Source organism: Microplitis demolitor, chromosome 6 (assembly GCF_026212275.2).
Source record: "Microplitis demolitor isolate Queensland-Clemson2020A chromosome 6, iyMicDemo2.1a, whole genome shotgun sequence".
NCBI lineage: Eukaryota > Metazoa > Arthropoda > Insecta > Hymenoptera > Braconidae > Microplitis > Microplitis demolitor.
Window position 1 is genome coordinate 2329800 of NC_068550.1, and position 23226 is coordinate 2353025.

General features: G+C 28.2%; 3 protein-coding genes and 1 long non-coding RNA gene across 5 annotated transcripts; 1 reads left to right on the forward strand and 3 right to left on the reverse strand.

The window, feature by feature from the left end:
• Positions 1-1930: 1930 nt before the first annotated feature.
• Positions 1931-3054, reverse strand: LOC103576276 (uncharacterized). The gene is made up of 3 exons (XR_008403845.1): positions 2625-3054; positions 2433-2543; positions 1931-2150 (listed from the first exon to the last, which is right to left on the reverse strand). It is a non-coding gene; the product is annotated as an uncharacterized LOC103576276 (long non-coding RNA).
• A 3212-nt stretch (positions 3055-6266) lies between these two features.
• LOC103576275 (zinc metalloproteinase/disintegrin) lies at positions 6267-10039 on the reverse strand. Of its 2 annotated transcripts, none has more exons than XM_053739828.1 (11): positions 9931-10039; positions 9744-9814; positions 9629-9680; positions 9005-9213; positions 8833-8934; positions 8654-8753; positions 8351-8577; positions 7890-8044; positions 7640-7789; positions 7395-7517; positions 6267-7319 (listed from the first exon to the last, which is right to left on the reverse strand). In XM_053739828.1, the coding sequence occupies exons 1-11, from the start codon at positions 9932-9934 to the stop codon at positions 6581-6583; spliced, it is 1932 nt and encodes a 643-aa protein (XP_053595803.1). In that variant the 5' UTR covers positions 9935-10039; the 3' UTR covers positions 6267-6580. The 2 variants fall into 2 exon arrangements, with proteins under 2 accessions (XP_053595803.1, XP_008554648.1); XM_008556426.2 differs by having other exon boundaries at positions 7640-7798.
• A 2493-nt stretch (positions 10040-12532) lies between these two features.
• LOC103576274 (uncharacterized) lies at positions 12533-13789 on the forward strand. The gene is made up of 2 exons (XM_008556425.3): positions 12533-12691; positions 12962-13789. The coding sequence occupies exons 1-2, from the start codon at positions 12638-12640 to the stop codon at positions 13586-13588; spliced, it is 681 nt and encodes a 226-aa protein (XP_008554647.1). The 5' UTR covers positions 12533-12637; the 3' UTR covers positions 13589-13789.
• A 7622-nt stretch (positions 13790-21411) lies between these two features.
• LOC103576284 (uncharacterized) lies at positions 21412-23011 on the reverse strand. The gene is made up of 6 exons (XM_014443281.2): positions 22891-23011; positions 22651-22829; positions 22247-22482; positions 21939-22165; positions 21754-21853; positions 21412-21673 (listed from the first exon to the last, which is right to left on the reverse strand). The coding sequence occupies exons 1-6, from the start codon at positions 23009-23011 to the stop codon at positions 21412-21414; spliced, it is 1125 nt and encodes a 374-aa protein (XP_014298767.2).
• Between the last annotated feature and the right edge of the window lie 215 nt (positions 23012-23226).

The window sequence follows — 23226 nt, forward strand, 5'->3', positions numbered from 1 at the left end:
TATTATTGTAGATGCAATTGAATTTAAAATTAAATTGAAATTCGTATTTTTATTAATAAAGAGGAATATGAAAAGTAATTTTTTTTGTTTTCATTTAAATTCTTATAAAAATTAATTTAAATTTATTAATTACGTGTAATTTTAAATATTTCTATTGTAGTTTTGATTTTTAATTTGAATTTTCTTAGTGATTGCCGCCAAATAATTTTAAAATGTAAGTTGAGAGGCGAGCCGCCAGAGGGCGTTTTTTTAAACCAATCAGCGGCTTGGATTTTTCCGCGCTCATTACTGTGCGTCCTTTTTTGAGTTGCGACGCCATTTTTTATTGTTCAGTACTAACAGTAAGTGCGGGTGAAACAGCCTCGGGTATTTCGCGACAATTAGCGGGTTTTCAATGGTAATTATCAATAAAATTTTTCGTAATTAATTAAAAAACGGTCTTGACTATCTTTTGAAATAATAATTTATATAAATTAGTGTACGGCAACGTTTAAAATTGCGTGTCAATATTCTGGCGATCGAATGGTGACTTGGCTGTGAGTGTAAATTTAAATTATTAATAATTTAACATTTAAATAATAGTCAATGATATATTTAAAGTAAATATTGTTTAAAAATAATTAAACAATTATTATTTTTAAAATTTTGTCAATCAGTGAGTTAGTTTTAATTTTTGCTGTTGATCAGTGGTGTCGTTGGTGTTTAAGTCTATGACTTTGAATTTTTGCTAGTTTTTGAAAATTGATATTGATATTTATTTATTTGAACAGTTTTAGTGCTAATTAAAGTAGTTAATGTCAGTGTGAAAATTATTTAGTGATTTTAATTATTTATTTTTTTTTTTTTTTTTCAATGATTTTAAGTGCGGTTTTTAAATTCAAAATTTATGTGTCATATCGGCATATTTTTTAAAATCTTAGATTAAAAAATTAGAAGACACCCGGCCATTTTAAATTTTTTTTAGCAATCGATTTGATAACGATTCGATATTTAAAAAATTACTTGAAAATATGGACGCTGAGTTTAAAAAGTCTTTTGTGTGGATTTTAAAATTTTTAATATTAATTTATAATTTTTTTTGTTTGAAATTTAAAAATTTTTAGTTGTCTTCGTCTTTTACTGTTGTAAATTTAAATTATTTAGGATTTTAAAAAAAATATGTTGATATATTTATTTATATAGTTAGTTTTTGTACTGAAAAGTGTCATAGTGTCAGTGTGTGAAGAATTAATGATTGTGATTAATTTTTGTGTAATGTGAGTCTTGATTTTGCAAAAGTTCCAAAGCTGATCCTCTATTCCTGAATGAAATTTTCTGCAAAGGTGAGTCCGATCATGTAATTAATCTTAATTTTATTCTTTTTTATGTCATGATTTTTAAAAAATGTTTCTTGCTTCTAAATACCCGGCGCATCAATCTCGAAATTTTTTTATTTTCTGGTATATAGAAATTTTTCAGTAAAATTTAGTAGCTTCTAGAACTTTCGAGAACATTCGTTTACTTGGTGATTTTCTAAATTGGTTATGATAAAAATAATTGTCAGATACTCATTAAAAAAATTGATATATTTTTTTATAGTATACATGACAAGATAAGACTTTCATTAATTTTTTTTTTTTATTAGTAGGCCAGATAGTTAATTGTAATAATAATCGTAAAAATGTTATTACTGATTTATTTTTCATTATTAGTAACTTTCAATAGCAATTGAATAACTGTTGAACTGTCTGTCATATATTCTCATAAAAAAATCTAACAATTGTTCAGTATATAGGAAATTATATATTTATAAATCATGGGATTTTATTTTACAAAAAAAAAAATATTTTAACCAAAAACAATCTTATAATTTAGGGTAAAAATCGGAAAATTAAAAAAATTACAGTTTGATTAGTAAATACAATTTTTTTAAATATTTTTGGTACTTGTAGTTACTTCAATTTTGAGATAATTTCTAACAATAAGCCAAAGAATATTTTTTCTTAAAATCCCTGATTGAAAATTTGAGGATTAATTTTTTTATACTAATGTAATTAAAAGCGGACTTTTAACATCAGAGGAGATCTAGGACGAGCGTCACATAATCCATCAAACTTTTGACTTGATTGAGGTCGACAAAATTCGGTACAGCATTCCTCGGAATACTCACACTAAATGAAAATAATGATAGTTTATCTAACGGCACTGCGCTTAAATAACCGCGACATAATAACCATGATTAAATGTTAATAAAACAATAATGATACCGTGAAAATTCATTATTATTTAGTTTAAGTTTTTGAATTATTATTATTTGCTTGGTTATTTTGTCATGAGTATTTTGTTCGGATATTCAATTTCGGAGCCGATATAACAGATAAGATTTGGTAATTTAAACCAAAAAAATAATGAAAGCTTTCAAAAATTTATACTGGTATTTCAGTAATACTTACAGTTGCTCCAATTTTTGTACAATTATCAATCACAGGCTTGCAGATATTGCGAAGTAAACCCAATCCTAATGGTTGGCAGAGATTTGAACAGCATTCCCTGTTATCGTAACACTGACAATATTTTTTTTTATTTAATTTTAAAATTACGGAACTGATACGAAAAATTAGTTTTATTTATTTGAATTAACTTACATATGAGTTTTCCAACTTGCAAACTGTTATTATCTCTGACATCACACTCGACGCAATCAACAATTTTAATACAATAATTAGCAACATTTTTTATAAGTTTTGTACTTACTTTTTTTTGTGACGAGTGATAGAAAGTAGTCTAAATTGAGGTAGAGTTATTGGGGCTCAATAGCTTGGATTTAATAATTTTGTTCATGAGACACTTCATATATTTATACCACATCTTTATCAGCAAACAGTAATTACTGTTAGTAATAATAGCTTACAAGCATTGCTCGATATTTATTTATCAGAATTTTTTATTATACTTGTATACATGTAGAAGTTGCTGGAGATTTTAATTTTATTACGAGTCATACACGGAGAGAAAATTATAGTAACAGTTACAATATATTATGGGAATGGTTCCCATACTGCATGGTTATGGAAATGTTGATTATAGGAACGGCACCTATATATATTATGGTAACCATTCCTACAATTATGGATATAATTCCCATACGGTATCGGAATAGTTCCTATGGAATTATGGTAATCGTTACTATGTACGTATGGTAATGGTTACTATAATATTATGGGAATGGTTACCATAATATTATGGGAATGGTTACCATAATATTATAGGAACAGTTACCATAATATTATGGGAATGGTTACCATAATATTTAGAAATTATAATAATTTTTGTTTGCAATAAGCATTTCTTTTGTATATTTAATCTTTTTGTGAAACTATATTACAATACAATGGTAACCATTCCCATAATATTATGGTAACTGTTCCTATAATATTATGGTAACCATTTCCATAATATTATGGTAATTGTTCCTATAATATTATGGTAACCATTCCTATAATATTATGGTAACTGTTCCTATAATATTATGGTAACCATTCCCATAATATTATGGTAACCATTCCCATAATATCATAGGAACTGTTACAATGTGGTTATAGGATTGGTTCCTACTTGCTTATGGGAACTATTCCTATGAGTATGGTAATCATTACCATGATTCTTTCACATGCGATATGGGAACTGTTACCATAATGATAGGAATTGTTACCATATTTATGGAAACCTTCCCAAAAAGTATAGGTCTATATCCCATAATCCCTAGTAATCATTACCATAACGGTATGGGATGATATTTCATAAACGTACTAGGAACAGTTCCTTTAATTTTTTCTCCGTGTATTAAAATTTTTTCGAAATTTCTAGAACATTCTATAACTGTTTAAAGTGTGTTATCAAAGTCTTAGATATTCTCCAATGTTCCTGAGCTTCTGTAAGCGTAGAAAATATTCCTTAATGATTGAGAATTTTTAACAAAACTCTAGACTTTTCTATAATCTTCCCTGATGTTAAAAAATGATATATCAGAAAATTTTGTAAAATAACCTGGGAACGTAAAATGAATCTGTTGTTTCTTTTTATTTTTCTAGAAATGTATGGAACATTTTAGAATACTCTCAGAACTTTTGTAAAGACCGCGAAAAACATTTTATACTTTCATCATAGACAGACGTCCTAATTTTTTATAGATTTTCTCGGTGTTTTCTTGAGAGGCAACGTTGCCAGTAATTATCACATGAAAATATCGAAATAAAAAAAAAAAAAGAATTAATTTAAGTGAATGATTTATTGTTTATTAATAAATATTCAAAGCAAATTCCATTATGAGGCTAATGGCTCATTTTAATTGTGATAAAATCTTACGATGAAAATAATGATAATAATTATATAGATAGAAAATAGCTCTAGATAAAGTAGTGAAAAGTGCATGTTGTTAAGACGTCTGACAGTTGTCTGAAAATAAAGCTGCTAACGTTAAGTGCTTTTATTTGTCACCAGCTTAACTCTCTATATATATATATACAGAGGGGAAAGGCAGGGCCGGGTGGGCAAAACGGACCAGTCTAAAAATTTTGTTAAAAAAATGTTTTTTTTTCCAAAGTTATTTTTAACCGTAATGTAGAACTTTTATCATCATTTTTTTAAAATTTTGAATTTCCCGCCATTTTTTTAAAAAATGTTTTTCAGGGACTCAATGCATTGTCAGCCACAAAAAATACGTATGGGGTCTTCTTGGCTATATTTAAATTTTATATAAATTATTTGTCTTCAATAATTTAGTTCTTTTTTCGGCATCTTTATTTACTAACAGCAAATCTCTTTTTTCACTTCGATTAATTGTAAAAAATTAAAAATTTTTTACATTTTTACGCCCTTCACATATTCTTCTTATATTTTGAATTTATTGCTGTTAGTCAATATTTTGGTTTATCGTATTGAATAAAATTTTGTAGATAATCAGAATAATTTAGAATAACTTGGTTTGTCCTAAAGGGTTAAATATGTATTGATAAACAGAGTAGTTACTATGTAGACACTGAATAATGCTCTTTTGCTTAAGTAACATCCAGTAGTATTACAACTACTAGTATATTAACTATAAGATTCTCAGCTACCTAATCGCCTAGGGCTATCCAGGGAGCACTAATGCAATCTATCTTGAAGTTGAGCCCAAGAAATGCCCACGGGACGTTCTCCTAGTGATCCATGGCTTAACTTTACCGTTAGTTTTCCAACAAGAACATTTGCTAAAGTACCAAGTAGTAGTTTGTACGCATAAGAGTAAGAGAAACAGAAAGTATAACATTTACATCACTAGTAATTTCGATTTCTCTCTCAAGTACATATTTGACACTTAACTTTTAAAACTTTTTTTCGTTTTATTTTGTAAGCCATTAGTCATTTGTTTCCGTTTCATTAGTTTCAATTTTCCAGTGGTGATAAAAAATAAATTACATCTAATGAAAGGAAATTTGTTGCAAGGATGTTGTCACTTTTAAACACTTTTTTTTTGTCCGTTTCGTAAGTTGTGGTCTAGTTTATTATGATGATTTTTTTTATTGGTCGGTTGGTTGATTGGTTGGTTTTTTATTTTATTATAGTGTCTCGTGAGAAATGGAGAAAAGCAAATTACCGTAATAGTAAACAAATATCGGCAGATTGACACACCTGGAGTTGATCGTAAAATCCCGGTTGAAGACGATAGAGTTTGGAATTGATATCCGTTGTCGGAAGCTCCTTAGATGGATTTTTCATTCCCTCGTAGTTATTTTTATACATTTGTAAATACGATTGCTATAAAAATGTCAATAATTCATGAATTTATCATCTTACAAATTTAAATATATATGTATCTATATATTATATTCTTTATCAAATTTTAGGAAGTTTATTTTTACAAGTTGATATTATTGACAATAAATTTTTAATTAAAAAAAATTTTCTCCTACCAAATTAATACTCAAGTCGTATCAATTAGAGTTAGAAAAATAATAACATAAGTGTTCTTTAAATGCAACATTTAAATATAAAAATATCAAAATTAGTGATTAAAAAATTATACTAATTATTAATCAGGACGGTTGATAATAAATCAGGATTTAAAACCAAATGAGGGATCACGAGGATTTAATCTGGTTTTGTATATGATCAGGTTTAAATCATCTAGGTTCAGATTCAAATTGACTAATTAAGTAGAGCCGAATTTGATTTGGTCATCTATGGTCAGGTTTGTATTATGTAAGATTAGGTGCAGGTTCGTGATAATCAGGTTCGAATACTTTAAATAAATTTCAGGTGTTTTTATTTTGTTGCCAATGGCTTGTTAATCAATATGATCACACTGAAAATTAATAAGATAAAAACCGTAACATGGACGGTGGAGTAAAGGACCTTCATGATATAATGTAATTTAAATAGTTATTATACTAAAAATTACGTTTATCATTAGAAAATTGTTATTATTAGTAAACTAATAATAATAATAATAATAATGATAATAATAATAACAATTTTTTTTTTTTTTTTTTTTTAAATGTTTTTTTTTTGTTTTTAATAAGATGTTGTTTTTTAATAAGATGATGTTTTAATAAGATGCAGGCTACTGATTTAGATTGTTAATATATATCATATTAGCGGTATGCTCTACACAAATTTTCTTGCCAGGACTTATCTGAGTAGGAATCATGATAATTACTTGAGTATCAGGTATGGCTTGCACCCCAGAAGGAAAAGGAGGTGAGTTGTACAAATAAGGATTATCTGGAACATTACGCTGTGAAACATATAGTAAATTGTTTCTGTAATAGAGCTGTACTACTTTGTTTAAATTAAAATGTGATCTTTGTAAACATAATCGATGTTGGTCGTCCACTGAGTATAGAACAGCTCCTTGATTGTTATTATCTGATTGTTGAGATCCATTTGTGTCACCTGTTGGTTTAGTGCCCTGATATATGTAGATATACCCATCTTCATGATAAATATTAACCAATTTTGATGGATTTATAATCGATGGACTGAAAATGATGATCTGATCATCAGTAAAACGTCCTTGAAGGTCTTCTTTGCTTGCATTCGGATCAGACGGCGACGCCGTAACTTTGTCGTGGAGTTGAGTTGTTACTAATTTATTATTTGTGTAGTAAACTTTTATTTCGCGGTTCGGTGCAAACTGGGAAAAACTGACAGATAGTTGGTATCTATCATCACTTATTTCTTTGTGGAATAGTGTTGATGGTTGATTATCATTAGGATCAAAATTAATAGGTATCTGAACGGTTATTGATGGATTTTCAACCACAATAGGTCGATTGTACATGCAACTAAAATCTCTATTTCTGTAATTCAAGATATAAATGACTTTAAATCATCTGTAAACTATCATAAATTGATGGAGATGATTATTTTGATACCTAAGAGTGCTGCGAAATGATTCTTTTGAACATTGTGACCACAATTCCTGTCCCGCTGCGTCTGAAGGCGCCATTATAGAATGGGTAGAACACGGCCCATTTTGATCGTGACCTGCACCGAATCTATAAATTAAATTTTAAAAAATAATCGATATTTTGGGTGTATTAAATGATACGAGTTTTTGATTTTAGTGATTGTACAGTTTCAATAGAGTTTTTTAGAAATGATGGTAATAACAACTTACACGTGACCTAATTCATGAACAGCAGTCAGGATACCTTCTAGATTAAAAGGATCATGGACAATTCCTCCCAGGGGTATACTTGCAGTTACACCAAGACAAGCACTGGAGGTATAGGCTATTCCAATCGGTTGTCCTTCGGCCACGAAAGTACTAAGATAACTTATGAATTTAATAATATGTGATTAATCGATCAATTTATATAGTTAGGATTTTAAATTTTGAATCGATATATTTTTTTGAAAATACTTACGGTGTCATAAAAATATGAGTGTCGTAGCTATTAAACGGAATTACTTCTTGAACATTTCTGAGCCATTTACTCATATAGTCCAGTGATGAAGTATATGGAATTAGATCATTTGTCCCCCAAGCGGATGGAGATGCAAAAGGAAAGACATTTTCATCCTGTATTTTTCAAATAGAATATGTTTATTAATACATATATACATAAATTGTAAAAGAAAAAAAACTATATTTTATTGATTCAATAATAATAATAACATAAATTTAAAAATTGTCTCGATAACAACCGAAAACTTCTTGAACTCAAAAATAGTGGAAAGTTTTGTGGCTGGCCTAAAGGGTCAACCGATTTACAAATTTTTTTTTATTCCGGTGATATTTATTCTTGTCGTTTCTTTTTTACTTTTGAGTGCATTTGCAATTAATATTTCATAATTAAAAAATAAAATAATTTATATTATACTATACCATAGCTACAACAACTCCAGCGATAGATAATTTGTACCGAGGATTTTGTAATGGACGATAATATAAATCAACTGCGTTCCAAAATTCCAATATATATGTTATCAATTTATCTTGCAAAACGTTGTTAAAATGATAATCGACGCATATCAATACTTCAGGATAAATTGTCTCAGGGATTCTTGAACTTAATTTCGGAACGTACCGAAGATTTAATCCAATTCCCAAAACTGATGAATAAAATTATTATCAGTATTATTATTTAATAATTTATTTGAAATTTTTTCTTTAAATAACAATACTAACTGTCGGTGTTTGAATTAGGAATGGTTCTAGCTATATAATAAGTTTTATCGTTATAATTTGTCTGATCGACCACTACATTCTCAGTTCCGATAAATACTCTCTAGATGACATATAAAATATTTATTAAATGTTTTATAAATTATTAAATAATTAATAACATAGAATGATAAAAATTTTACTTTAATTGCTACTTCTTTAGTTATAGGATCAATTATTACTGAAGCTACCGCTTTTTTTTCTTCGTCTATGAAATGCATTCCGAGGAGGCCTGGGTTGAAAATCTATGCAGTAAATTATGTTTAATTAGTTTTTGCATATGCATTACTATAAAAAAAAATTATTTATACATACATTGTCTTTTCTTTCAATAGTGTGTCCATTCCTGTTCGATGTTACATAGTATACTGGAGTTTTTGGGTTGACCAGAATACCGTTCGATGCTTTTAGATGTAAAATTTTCCTCTCGCCATTAATTATAAATTCAAAATTTAAATCGAAGTCACCAGCTGATCGTTTTTGCCTTTTTAAATATTTTACTTCGACGATTTGACATTTTCTTCCTGCAACATAAATTTTTATGTTATATGGTAGAAGTACCATTTGTGGCCACTACTTAATTTTTGGGGATTTAATATTTTATTTTAATTCATGAAAAAGTATAAAATTTTCATTTTAGTGTCAAAAATTGGGACTGACTTGATCAAAAACGGTATTTCTACCTTATATGCGTGCAAAAATCTGAAAAAAAAATTTTTTTTTTGTCATAGATAGATAATATTGTCGTACCTTTTATAGATTTGCATTTTTTGTATTACCGTATGAGTAGTCGTTTATGGAAAAATTAAATTAACCCGAAAAATGATCCTTTTTTTCTTATAAATATTTTAAGATCCATTTTCGGTCTCTTTCATACGAATGATTACGAATTTTTTTTATGTTTTATTTAATTATTACTAGTAAATTATTAATAATTACCTTGACAGTCAGGGTACTGATTTATGACATCGAGATGATCTTCAGTCTCCAACTATTCATTAATTTAGTGTATTAATTGCAATATTTTATTCATTAATATATTTATAGTACTTACCGAACTCGAATGAACAAAAAACACGATACTCAATAATATCCACGATATTATTACTTTGGTATTCGAATTATCTAATTGAAAAACAATATTAATTTATTAATTTTATTGGCTTGTGTCAGAACGCAGTAAAATATATTTATCAAATTATATATCTAATAAATATAGTGTATAAAAAAAATATATTTACTCATATTTAATGAAATGAATTCTTTCAAATTCTACGTCGATATGGTCGCCAATCTTCCAATACAACGTTTCTGTTTGAATTAAATCATACGCGCTTTATATATCTATTGTACTAATGACCTAAAAAATACCTTTAATCATTCAAGACAAAGGATGATAATAATTTATTGACGCGAACAAAGAAAATATTAATAGAATTAAAATGGTAATCAATAAAGTGGGTTTTTTCGGCCATTAATTTAATTACTGCTTCCAAATTGTACATTATATTTTACAAGAACAAGAAAAAATTCCATGTATATTAATTAACTTTTTAAGTAATTTGGAATAATTTATGTTTAAAAAATTTTTTTTGAACCCAGCATGCGAAGCTAAGCTTTGAATCTTAAACAAAAAAATCCTGGAAGATAAAAGTGAAGAAAAAAATTTACTTATTGCATATACATGTATAGTACTTAATATTTTTTATCAGGATTTATTTGTTTGAGACATTTTGCTTGGAAAGGGGAATAAAAATTCAATGATCTGGAGCATACGATGAATATTTTATTTCGCTATTTGATTAGTAGTACATGGAGAAAAAAATATAGTAACAGTTACAATAAATTATGGGAATGGTTTCCACAGTGCATGGTAACCGGTTTTTTTGAAATGTTGATTATAGGAACGGCACCCATATATATTATGGTAACCATTCCTATAACTATGGGTATAATTTCCATATGGTATCGGAATAGTTCCTATGGAATTATGGTAATGGTTACTATAATATTATGGTGATCGTTACCATAATATTATGGTAACCATTCCCATAATATTATGGTAACCATTACCATATACGCTTAGAAACCGTTACAATGTGGTTATAGGATTGGTTCCTATTTGCTTATGGGAACCATTCCTATGAGTATGGTAATCATTACCATGATTCTTTCACATGCGATATGGGAACTATTACCATAATGTTAGAAATTGTTACCATATTTATGGAAACCTTCCCAGAAAGTATGGGTCTATATCCCATAATCCCAAGTAATCCTTACCATAACGGTTTGGGATGATATTTCATAAACGTACTAGGAACAGTTACTATAATTTTTTCTCCATGTAGATAACAAAAACTTTGGGAAGAAATGTTTTTTAATTCCGAAATTGCTTTTAGCCTTACTTTATCTATTTTGTTAATGGACTAAAAAACAATTTAAGGTAATGATGATAATAATACCGACAAAATAGTAACAGTAATACTTAATAACAGGCAAAAGAATTTATAAGTTAAAAAAAATGAAAAAAACGAAATAATTTTTTGTTTATATTTAATTTAATGTAATTATTTTTATTGAAAATTATTTTTACATTGATCGACAGTCTCCAACTATTCATTAATTCAGCTTATTAATTACAATAGTCTATACATTTATTCACGGATTTATAGTACTCACCGAATTTACGATACCAAAAAACACGGTACTCAATAATACCCATGGTATTATTACTTTAGTATACATATTATCTTATCAAGAAAAAAAAATTATTAATTCAATTGGATTGTCTTAAAACGTAACAAAGAATATTTAAAAAATTATATATCTGATAAATGTAACGTAAAAAAAAAATATTTACTCATATTTGATAAAACGAGTTCTTTCGAACTCTACGTTGATATATATATATATATTTATAGTGCTAATGATCGACAAAATATCATTGCCAATTTATAAGGAAGTAAAAAAAAAATAATAATAATAGTTAGTTGCCACAAACAAAAAAAAAATCAAAATTAAAATGGTAGAGGCTATTAGAGTGTTTTTTTTTTTTATAATTTAATTACTAGTTGATAATTAAGTTTATCATCGATAAGTAATATCGTTGATTGCAATTCTTTTGCCTCAGACATTCTGATTAGATAGCGCATTAAATCTTTGATGGACCGCAACAGTTGATAATTTTACTTCTGCTATTAACTCATAGTAGATAAAAATGATTTTGGGAAATAACATTTTTTCAAATCTATAAATTCTTCAATTTATAGATTTAATATTGGTTTTATCCGTAATTAATTTCTTTGTCAATGATCATAATAATTTCGATAAAATAATATAGAAAACATCATCTACGAACAGACAAAAGAATTTATGATTTTAAAAAATTTTAAAAAATATAAAAATTAATAATTATTTTTTTTGAACAACTCGAAATTTCGAGTTAATTTAACATAAATAAAATTATTTATGTTAAATTTCTTACTACGTAGTTAATAAAAATTTCAATAGATATATAGTTTTAATGCGTCGAATTCCTGGAATATCGTTTAATAACTTCTCTTTCTAATTATCCATCTTTGGAGCGTGGGTCATAATAACAATGACTCATTAGTTATTAAAATATCAGTAAATCGATTTAAGAAGCATTTAAGTTCCAGGTGGGCAATTAGAAAAAAATAAACATTACAATAGTTTCTTAATATAATTATAATTATCTTATCTTATATTATATTTATTGTAATGTTGAAATAATAAGCCTTCGTGGAAATTTAGGGATAAGTAAGTAATGTACGTCATTGTACGATTTTATAGCACGTCTGTGAGTGAATATATAAAAGAACATCGGTTTGGAAGGTTCATTTCTAAGTCAAACCTCGAACTAGTAATCAGTCTAGTGTTCAAGTGAAAAGTTGTTACAAAAATTTCAAAAATATTTTAGTAAAAATGAAGACTGTTTTCTTTACGTGTTTTATTGTTGTGGCAAATTTGAGCTTACAAGTAAGTTTTTATTCAAATTTATATTGATATAAATAATTATTAAATAAATTTATGAGTAGCATTGAAATATTTTCTATGAAAATGTGAATGAAATTTTTTTCTATTACATGTAAATTACATTGAACTGCTACGAGTTATTCAAATTAATGTCGTATAAAGTACATTTTTATTTTATTAATTTAAAAAAAAAAATTAATTTACAAATTGTAGAATATTTTAATTAATTTATCATTATTTTGAAATTTTTCAATGTAATTTATTTTCAAACAGGTATTTGCTACACCGTTTATGCTTCCACCAGAAGAAAATGGCATTGAGTCACCGGAAGGAATTAATAGTGCATTGGATTTTGATATAACTGATCTGATTACCACAGTAGAAAATTTAATGCACGTCTTTGGACTCAATGAAACCTTAGATGATTTTTCAAAACTCAATGAGACTCAAATTCTATCGAGAGTTAATTATCTGAAGGCAGCATTGGGAGCCGATAAAGAAGAGGTTGCTCTGGTGATTAATCAACTCGAGAAATTAAGCCGTTATGACGTTGACGATTTATCAAAACTGACTGAAAAGGATATTGTTGCAATTTTAAAAAATGTCGTTAACATTCTGGGCAGCAATGAAAATGTGATTATCGGGAAACTTATTGATGTCAGCAGCTCATTGCCAGATTCAAATGAAAAACAAACACATGCTTTGATAAATACTATTGCTGTTCTTCATATCATGCTCGAAAAACTGTCGAAGCCAAATGAAATCGAAAATTTAGTTGCATTATACAAAAATGAAATAATTTCCAGTCTTAGTGAGTTTGTTCAGTATTTCAAATTTTACAGAGGAGACCTCCTTTTGCAATCAATTGTTAACGACATGAAAAATTCTATAAATGAATAATGTTTTTTTTTTAAATATGAATTAATTTTGCTTGTAAAAATTTTTTATTATCATTATTTCTATTTGTAAAATTAAATTTAACTCCGAAATTATTTTTCAAGACATTGATAAGTAATTCTTATAATTAGTTATCTAAACAATTACAAAAAATTACAATATTATATTAATGAGCAGACAATAAAAGTAAAATAGTGAAAAATATCCCATTGATTTTTTTATTTTAATTAACATTTTATATTTTTATTAAAAATTAAAATTATTTGCTTCGAGTCACTTGAAATTTTTCGGACTCATAGCAACTCGAATATATTTTTGAAAAATTTAATCAAAATTTTTTCTTAAATAATTTTGCAATTATGTTTAAAATAAAAAAAATATTTAATAACCAGGGTACAAAATTTTGAATAATTACTGTTTAACATTAACTTATTTGATTGATCGGGGTGAAAAAAACGTTCATCAAGTCAATGTATATAAAATCTAATGAATCGTGATCGAGAAAACGTGAGAGTTATCAATCGATTAGTTTTTTCTTTTTTCGTACGTGTCTTCTTGATTTTCCTCTCAAACTCACGACCGCCAGTTAATTACTTTTCACCGGGATATACTATATAAATATATATATGTATATAGATCTATAGCTAGGAGTGACCGGGTACCGCAATAAACTCGACTATCTCCATCACAATCGGGACTCGCGGTGTCGCTTATCAAGGCAATTCATCTCCGAGAGTCAATGATGGAAATGAAATATTTTCGTGAGGGTAAAAAATAATGGAATGAAAAAAAATAAAAATAAAATAAATTATTCGCACATATTGAGCCTTATGGAGGGTGGACGTCGTCAAGGTTCGTGGATGAACCGTTTAACGATTGCTTTATATGCACTATGTATACTCGTCTATTTGTTTAAATTCATTCTATCAATATATATGTATATATATGGATGTATGTGTGTACTATACTACTGGACTAACGTTATAGGTTATAGCGTGTGGAGTGTAGAGTGTGATGGGGTTGAGTGAACAGAATGAGTGAGTGAGTGAGTAAGTGAATGAGAAAATGATTGAATGAGTAAAGTGATAGAGACAGAGAAATCCCCGGATGGCTTTAGCCGCGCGACCAATTAAAACCCTTCACCGTATACCTGGAATTGATATTGGAAACAAAAACTCCAATTTCAGGCGCGTCACGTAACTGTACCAGCAGCCGCGTGTTAATTGACCACCATCAGCTATTACACGCCAGATCGCTATTGGCCGGCTAAAATTTTTCTAAATCATTTTCCCCATCCACATTCTTTTTTTTTATTATTGTATTATATTTAAACTTTTTTAAATCTTTTTCACACCTTTTCAAAATATTTTTATATAAAAAAAAAAAAAAAAAAAAAAAAAAACTTACTTTTTATATATTTGTAATTATTATCATGGAAGAGTAATTTTTTTTAATGATACTGAAGTTAGCCGACGTCTAATATTTTTTTAATTTTTTTAAAATGATGAATTATAAAAAAAAAAAATATTCAAAAAAATTGCACTTGTAGTTTTTTTAATTTTCTACATGTGCATATTTTTCTTTTTTTTTTTTTTATAAATGTAATCGTTTAAAAAAAATCTAAAAATTGTTAATTGTCTAATAATTTCAGAATCATTTTTTTATTGCTTTTTAATGTACATAAATTATTTTATAATTGATTTCATTGCTTGAGGATTTTTGGGTGATAGATAAAATATTGAAAAAAAAAAAACAGTCAGTTTCATAATTAAAAATTTATTATTTCTATTTTATCATAAAAAAAATTATCAATTCTCATGATGAACATTTTAAATTAATACTCGTAATGTAAGCGCAGCAATTCTTCCCACTTTGGCTCCACTTAAACTCAAGATTATTTATTTAAAATAATAATTAATATATAAATGAGAATTTAGAGCATGATAAGAGCGTCAACGGTGTACTTGAATGCTTTACCAACCGTTAAATTACAAACCGCAATTAGTTGATCGTTCTGGATAATAATGAGACACTTGGAATGCATAGGAGTTAATAAAAAGTAAAAATAAAATATTTATATACACTGGACTACTTCTCTTACTGCTACTACTACAACTTCAATTACAATTACTAAAGCTACAATAATTGCTATTGCTCTTTGCATATTCTAATTACAATGTTGTATTATTGCCCATAGTATAGTGAGATATTTTCGTTAAGTATACACACATTGTGTGACACGACTCGTAATCTATGCAAAGCCCCCTTGGGCCGACAATATATATATAGATATACATTCTCTATTTTACGCCTCGTCGATCTAATTAACGCGCGAAATTTGCTGACGATCATCTATATACATCTATGCTCCTATAATACTATACATTATGCATTTAGTAATATAATTTAATACATATATTATTATTATTATTAAAATTTTTCATTAATTGTAAAAAAAATTTCAAATCAAGTCGAGATTTGAAAAGTCTTTCTTTACGGTAATGGATTTTGTTTTACTTTTATTAAATTTGTCTATTATGAGTCTTCAATATTTTGAATAGAAAAAGATTTTGTGACAATTTTTGATGCCCAATTTTATCCATATTCTAAATTAGACTCCAAATTTCATCATAAATTCAAAATTAATTCAAAAGTCAGGAAAAAAATTTGGTCTTTTTCATAAAATTAATTTAGTCGTCCCTTTTTGCCCCACTTTTTAGTAATTTTTACAATAAGTGTTTATATAAATATATAATAATTTGTTATTTATATATTTAGAGATACAAATTTATCCAGCTGTGGATTTAAAATAAACGCGTCTAGTTTAATTGACCTGAGCTTGAGATGATAATAATAAAATATACGTAGTGAATAATTGGATATTATGCAAACACGATTGAGTTGCCTGTGGGCTCGACAGATGCAACCGACATGTGGCGTCGTCGCGGAGATGGTTTTTACCCGGCACAAACACGAGCACCGGCACCGGCACCAGCTCAAAGTTGCTGTAAAAAAACTTAAATAAATAAAATAAAATAATGAAGGACAGATAAATATAGAAGTGCAGGATAAATAAAATAAAAAAATTAAATAGAAAACTCTCCGAGTCCGATGAGACAGCCGGATGTTTGATTTCAATTAATATTATACAAATGAGTGTTAGTTGAGGGACTTTATCGCTGTTTGTACTGCGCCAATTATGTTTTTATTTTTTTTTATCTTTCAGTTTGGGCTTTGGGTTACGAGGTTTTTTTTATCTTTCATGGGCTCTATCATTGTACAAAGAGACGGCAATTAGTCGGAGATATCTATTTATTATTCGCTTCATCTTATTCTTCTTTGATGATAAAATAGTTATGACTTTTTTTTTAATGGGACAGTACTGGGGAATTATTTCATTTGTTTTTAATTAATAGTATTTTAAATTATTAAGTGGATTGTATAATAATGTTGATTTATGCTGTGTAAACTTTATTATTGGTATACATATATATTTATATATAGTTAGTACACTGTATAAATATATACTTATGGATATAAATTTGTGATGTAATATTAATATGACTCTGACGTTTGGGATAAAATTAATTTTCTATAATTAATTAATTAATTATTTATATAATTTAATTGATTGAGTTACATAAATCACTGAAGAAATTGGGGCATGACAGCTTCATAACTCAAAAATTAATTTTACTTGATTTTAATTATCATAAATAATTTATTTACAAAAATATGTCATTATTTTTAAATAAATTTTTAGCTGTTCCGTTTTACCCCATAGACTTTTTTTCCTTTGAAAATAATTAAAATTCCAAAATAACTGAAGTCGATTAAAAAAAAAATTATTTCTGTACTTTTTGAATTTTTAATATTCTCCATTTTACCCGACATACTTTGCAGTAATTTTGTAATAATTTGGACAATTGATTTTTTCAAAATTGAGGTAAAAAAAAAAAATAATAATATTAAATGAGACTGAATAAAATGACGTAGCACAAAATAGCTTTTGATTTAATTTTAAAAACAAATATATAGAATAATAAATAAATATTCCGTCCCTTGTTATAGTAAGCGGATTTATTAGTTGGTCGTTTGACAACCTAGATATATACGTCTATTATATTTCCAATTACGATAATTTATGTCACTAGCCCGTTAATAATTGTGTTTGATGTTTGATAGTAAATGTTGTTTTTATAATTAATAATTAATTCCATTCTAATTAACTGTAAAATAAAAATTTTCAGTATTTCCTTCTATTGGCAATCAAAATTGAATATTTAAAGGAATATTAAATCGATAATTTTATTATTTTTAACAAAAATATTTTAAAAATTATTCATCAAAATTATACAAAATATATATATATATATATATGAGAATCCTAAAAATATACTGAATTAGTATCACAGTATACCATTTAAACATTTTTATATACAGATATATTTAACGAAATAAACTCTGTGCCAATTTACTTAATTTAATTAGCTTAATTATTCCATTTAATTAAATGTCAGTTGAATTATTTAAAAATAATAGCTCCATTAATGCTAATGTAATAACTTTAGAGCATTTAGTAAAATTAATTTTTAAATTTAATTAATTTAATAAAAGCCATTTTTTATTTTTAAATAAATAATTATCATTAAAGTAATTAAAGCAATTTTATAATCGAATACAGTTCGTAAATTATCGATTAGAGTCTGTAGTCTGTAGTATAGTAGGGCATTCACACAAGCTGATACATTAATCGCAGTTGCTATCGATCCCATAATCATTCTCAAGGCTACAGAGGCTTTGGAGGTACAAGCAGTCTCATATCATCTCACTTCAATTCCCTTTCTCTCTCTCTCTCTCTCTCTCTCTCTTATTCGCTTGGTCTGTTGGTCTCTTACTATACTCAGCTCAGCTATATCTCCAGGACTCGTAGCCTCTAATTAGTTCGCAACGAGGACATACTGCGGCTGAGTGGGACATCGAGGACAAGCGCCTTGATATCGAGTTGTCGAAGTTACCCCTCGTTCCCAAAATTTACCTATTAACTGCCACGCGCCAGTCATCTGTTTCTATCTCACTTACACCCACACATTTCTCACTATGACACCAGAGACTACTCGAGTAATGCATGCTAATGTTGACTAATTACCATGCGCGTTACACCTAATCCTCTATCAGGCCTCTATCCTCGATGATTAAACTTAAGCGTCTCTAGAGCTTCATATTTCTTTATATAATTTTATTTATTTCATTTAAATAAAATATACCAATACTTTATATCGTTAATGGGTTGGTATAAATGTCAAGACATTTGTTAGCTGGTACTTTTGTCTTGATTTTAATTTAATGCACACGATCGACCCGCATTTGGTGGTCAAGTCCAAGGGCATCAGGGCCATTACAGTCATTTCTATTCTTAGCATACATATACGGGTATACGTCTCTATTTATCTCAATTACAAATTATATGTAATCACGCCTTCAAAAGAAATAAGAAATTTAAAAAAAAAATCACGCCCGTATCTATAACAAGTTTTGTGATTTTTTTGTTATTATTTGTCTTGAAAAAAAAAAATATATATCTTGGTTTTAAAAAAAAAAAACCAATTTGTGCATTTTTGTATTTCAAAATTGAGGGAGGCAGGGGTACGATAGTCTACCCCTTAAATTTTTTTGGAAATGAAAAAAAAAATTATTTTTCCAAAGTTTATTTGTAATTTAGATTTTACTGGAGACTTAAGAGCAAACGGTAATCGGGGTAAAATGAGACATCTAGGCCATTGCTTAAAAAAATTCGAGTCATTTTTTCAAAAATTAGCTCAGAGATCTACTGCTAAAATATTAAACTAAGTTGACATTTCAGGGATTAATTAAACGGACATAGTAAAAGACCTTGGTTATTTAAAAATAGTATAAAGTCAGTTAGAGCCAAGCAAAAATATATATAAATTTTTTTGCAAGTTATTTGCAAATAAAAAGCATATAAGAGAATCGAAAAGAAGGACTGAGGCTAAGAGAAAAGACGACACAACGAGTGAGTTAAGGAACACGGAAAAGCACTTCTGGACTCTTGACGTGTCCCAGCGTAGTAGTCGACGTATCCGCCGTGCTATCATCACTATTATATATACCACCAGCCAATATACTCTTTACTTCTCCTGCTGTTACCTCGTTTGGATCGTCCATACCAGGTTTTGTTCCTGTTCTTTTTTATTTAGTTTTTTTAGACTTCTCTTGGCTTCTCGACAGGTTTTAGTCCACCTTGGGAAGATAATACATTAATTTTCCATTGTCATAGACATTACATTGTGATCGATCGTTTTTACTACATTACCACGCTAACTTTATGCATTAACTGATTTTATCCACTACTACTATTACTCTACTCTACTTTCTATGATGTTTATTTCACCTTCCTCGCGAATGCGGTAGTGCTTTTAAACTTTTTAAATTAAATTAATAAATACTCCGGCATTCATGTGTACCCGTGTAATTAATGGCCGAGAAAAATATTAATTTAGGTAAATTAAAAGTGATTTTTTTTTTTTTTTTAAGTATAAAACGATGCGTCATAATCAGACGGTCAAGTTACTTAGCCCCGGATGACGAAGGTGGAAGTGGAGGCAGAGAGTTGGAGTACCGGAAGTATAAAAGTGTGCAAGTGGAGAAGAGTCCTTGTGCTTAAGTTAATTAACTAATTAGTAAATTTAATCGGATGACGCATGCGCGTCTCTGGGGATACAAGTAAACCCTCTTAAGCAAAAGAGCCAGCAAAGAGATGGGTTTAAAATAGGGGTAGAATGGGGAATGTGAAAGAGAAAGGGAGGGGGAGGGGTAAATAGGGAGTTGAAATATAGAAAAGAAAAAAATTTTATTATTATAACCAGTCATGTTGTCGCTCGCGGGCTTAATGCCGCGTACTCGCAATCCCATTTTCAATTAAATATAAAAAATATAATAATAATGATAATGATAAAAATATGTCTAATTGGGTCGTAATTAATTAGAGAAAAAAACTCTTGATGAATTTATTTGAATTATTCTTTTGATAGTTTTTTACTGATGGTTAAATAATAATATTTTATTATTTAATTGCTTATTCAATTGATAATTTGAATAGTAAAGCTTACGGTGAAGTGAAGGCTGAGTATTTTCAGCTTCGTCAAAGTATCATTGCTATCTGGGTGTAATGAAGGGTATAAGAGGAATGGGGATAAGGGGATAAGGAGAGAAACTGGGGTTGAGGTTATGGGATTGAAGGCTGGAATGGTGTAATGGCTGGTAAGGGAAAGAGAATTGTACATTGTGATCGGGCATAGTGAAATTTCGGCTGTCAACGCATCACTTTCAGTCGTAAAAATAATTCGTTTAAGGTTACGCCACGTGTGCAATGATTTAACTCGATTTTTACATACTCATATCATGATTCTCGGTTGGGAATTTTATTTTATTTTCTGGGGATGAATGCATTGATTATTCAAGCTTCTGATTATTAAACATGAAGAATATTTTTGAATAAATTCATTTTTAGTGCCTCTGGATTACACGCTTTGGAGATTTTTATCTTTTGTTACCAATGAAAGTTAAACATTTTTAAATACGTGGACAATTATTACGAATTTTAGTTTCAATTTAAGAGAAAATACTGTAAAAATTATCCAAAATAACTCATTTGGATTTAGTGATTTAAGAAGTTTTGAATATTTCTATCGAAATTTTTCAAAGCTGCAGTCGCATGACAAAAATGAATAACTTTATTATTATTACATATTTGTTAAAGAATTCTTGTTCAAGATAGAAATAAGAATTCAAAAATGATGTATTTATTACATTGTTTTATAAATTTTCAAAGCCAAAAATCCGTGACGAGAATTATCGCGATGGTACCAGCCGATTCCGCGAAGAGGTTCAGGCGGACTTAAAGCGATCTCTTGCATATCAACATAAGGAACCACATGGATTTCATTTTTAGACGTGTCCAATTTTCCCTCAAATAATATATGAGGGCATAATAGATCATGTCTCCTATTTGGTGTAATTGACCATGCAGATGGCCAGTAATTATAGTCAATGTACACTGGTTTAGAGCTGTAACAAAATCAAATAACAAATTTGCAACATTTATTTTCCGACAGCTCTTGTTAATATTTTCTAGAAACGATAATTACCCTTCGCTACATCGAGTTCTTTTTTTTATCTCAGGTTTGCAGATATCAATATTACCATTATCAATTCGTCGCCCACTCAATGACTTGCCCAAAGTTACTCCTATTCAATAGAACAAGAAAATTTTTTGAAAACCATAATTACGGTCAATATTTTTTATCCGATTGAGAATGTAATTAATAATTACCTGTAACAACAGCATTCTCTGGTAGAAAAAAATTTTCCAATGGAATTTTTAAACCATTGTAACTACCGTCTTTAAAATTATAAATAACTTTTTTTTGGTTATCACATTTTTTGATTATTTTCCATTGGACAGTACTCGGATCAATTGTTTTATTAGCGAATATTCCTTGTTGAAGCTGAAGATGAATTACGTTACTGTACCTTTTGAATCGAACCCCCGTAGCAACACTAAAAAAAATTTTTCATTAATTACAATACAGATTCTAAATAAATCTTAATTTAATTAGTAATGAACAAATAATTTCTTACTATCCATCGTCAACGGAAACTGGATCGAAACATATGGAATCAAGTAATTGCTTACGAGGAGTAGCAGGATTTGTATCATATGTCCGTTCACATATGCATTTACAAATATTACCCGTATGAGATAACTTATCGTAAGCGATACTTATTCCTTGTCGCAATACTCGATTAAATCCATAATTAGTTGAAGTTGATTTTATAAATAAATTAATCTGCGCGTCTCTTCGTTTTTCACTGACCTAAAATTACCATTTTTATATATTTAGTTTTCATTATGACAAATATTTCGTAGAAATCATACGAGACAAATTGGCCATTCAGAACTGCGTTTCAGAATTTTGGTACCACTGAACCCTATATGGCCACTTTACCCCGACGTATAAGTACTGACATAATTGATAGCTTACCTCGTGGAACCAGCAGTATTGGAGTCGTCCATTACATTCGTTTGGATAACTTGAATAAATTGAGTGGTTTCTATTTGTTGTGTCAAGTTGGTCACAATATCCCGTACAGTATTTTTCATCATTTAGATACTCTTCATTAATTAAAATTGGGTGCATGCTATTGAAATATTCGAATGAACCTTAAAAGTAACATGAAAAATTTTAAAAAATAATTTTAGCTCGGAAAATTAGTTTAATTACCTGGTTGTTCATCTTGTGGTTCACCTCTTCCTATAGACACTAATCCCGATATTACTGGTGATATTTTTATATTTATAATAATAGCAAACACACCAAAAAGCCATACTTTAAAATTATACATGATTATTCAAAAAAAATGCATGTATATTTTAAATCTTTTCGTTACAATAATTCTTGAAGAGCTAAAAAAAGTTTGCCATATGCCAAGCGAAGACTGAATTGAATGTTAGCTATAAATATATACCAATTATATTTTTTGGGAGAATTACAGTACCACGTCATCAAGTAATTGTGTAATTAATAGATCGTTCAATTTCGAAACGATAAAAAAATATA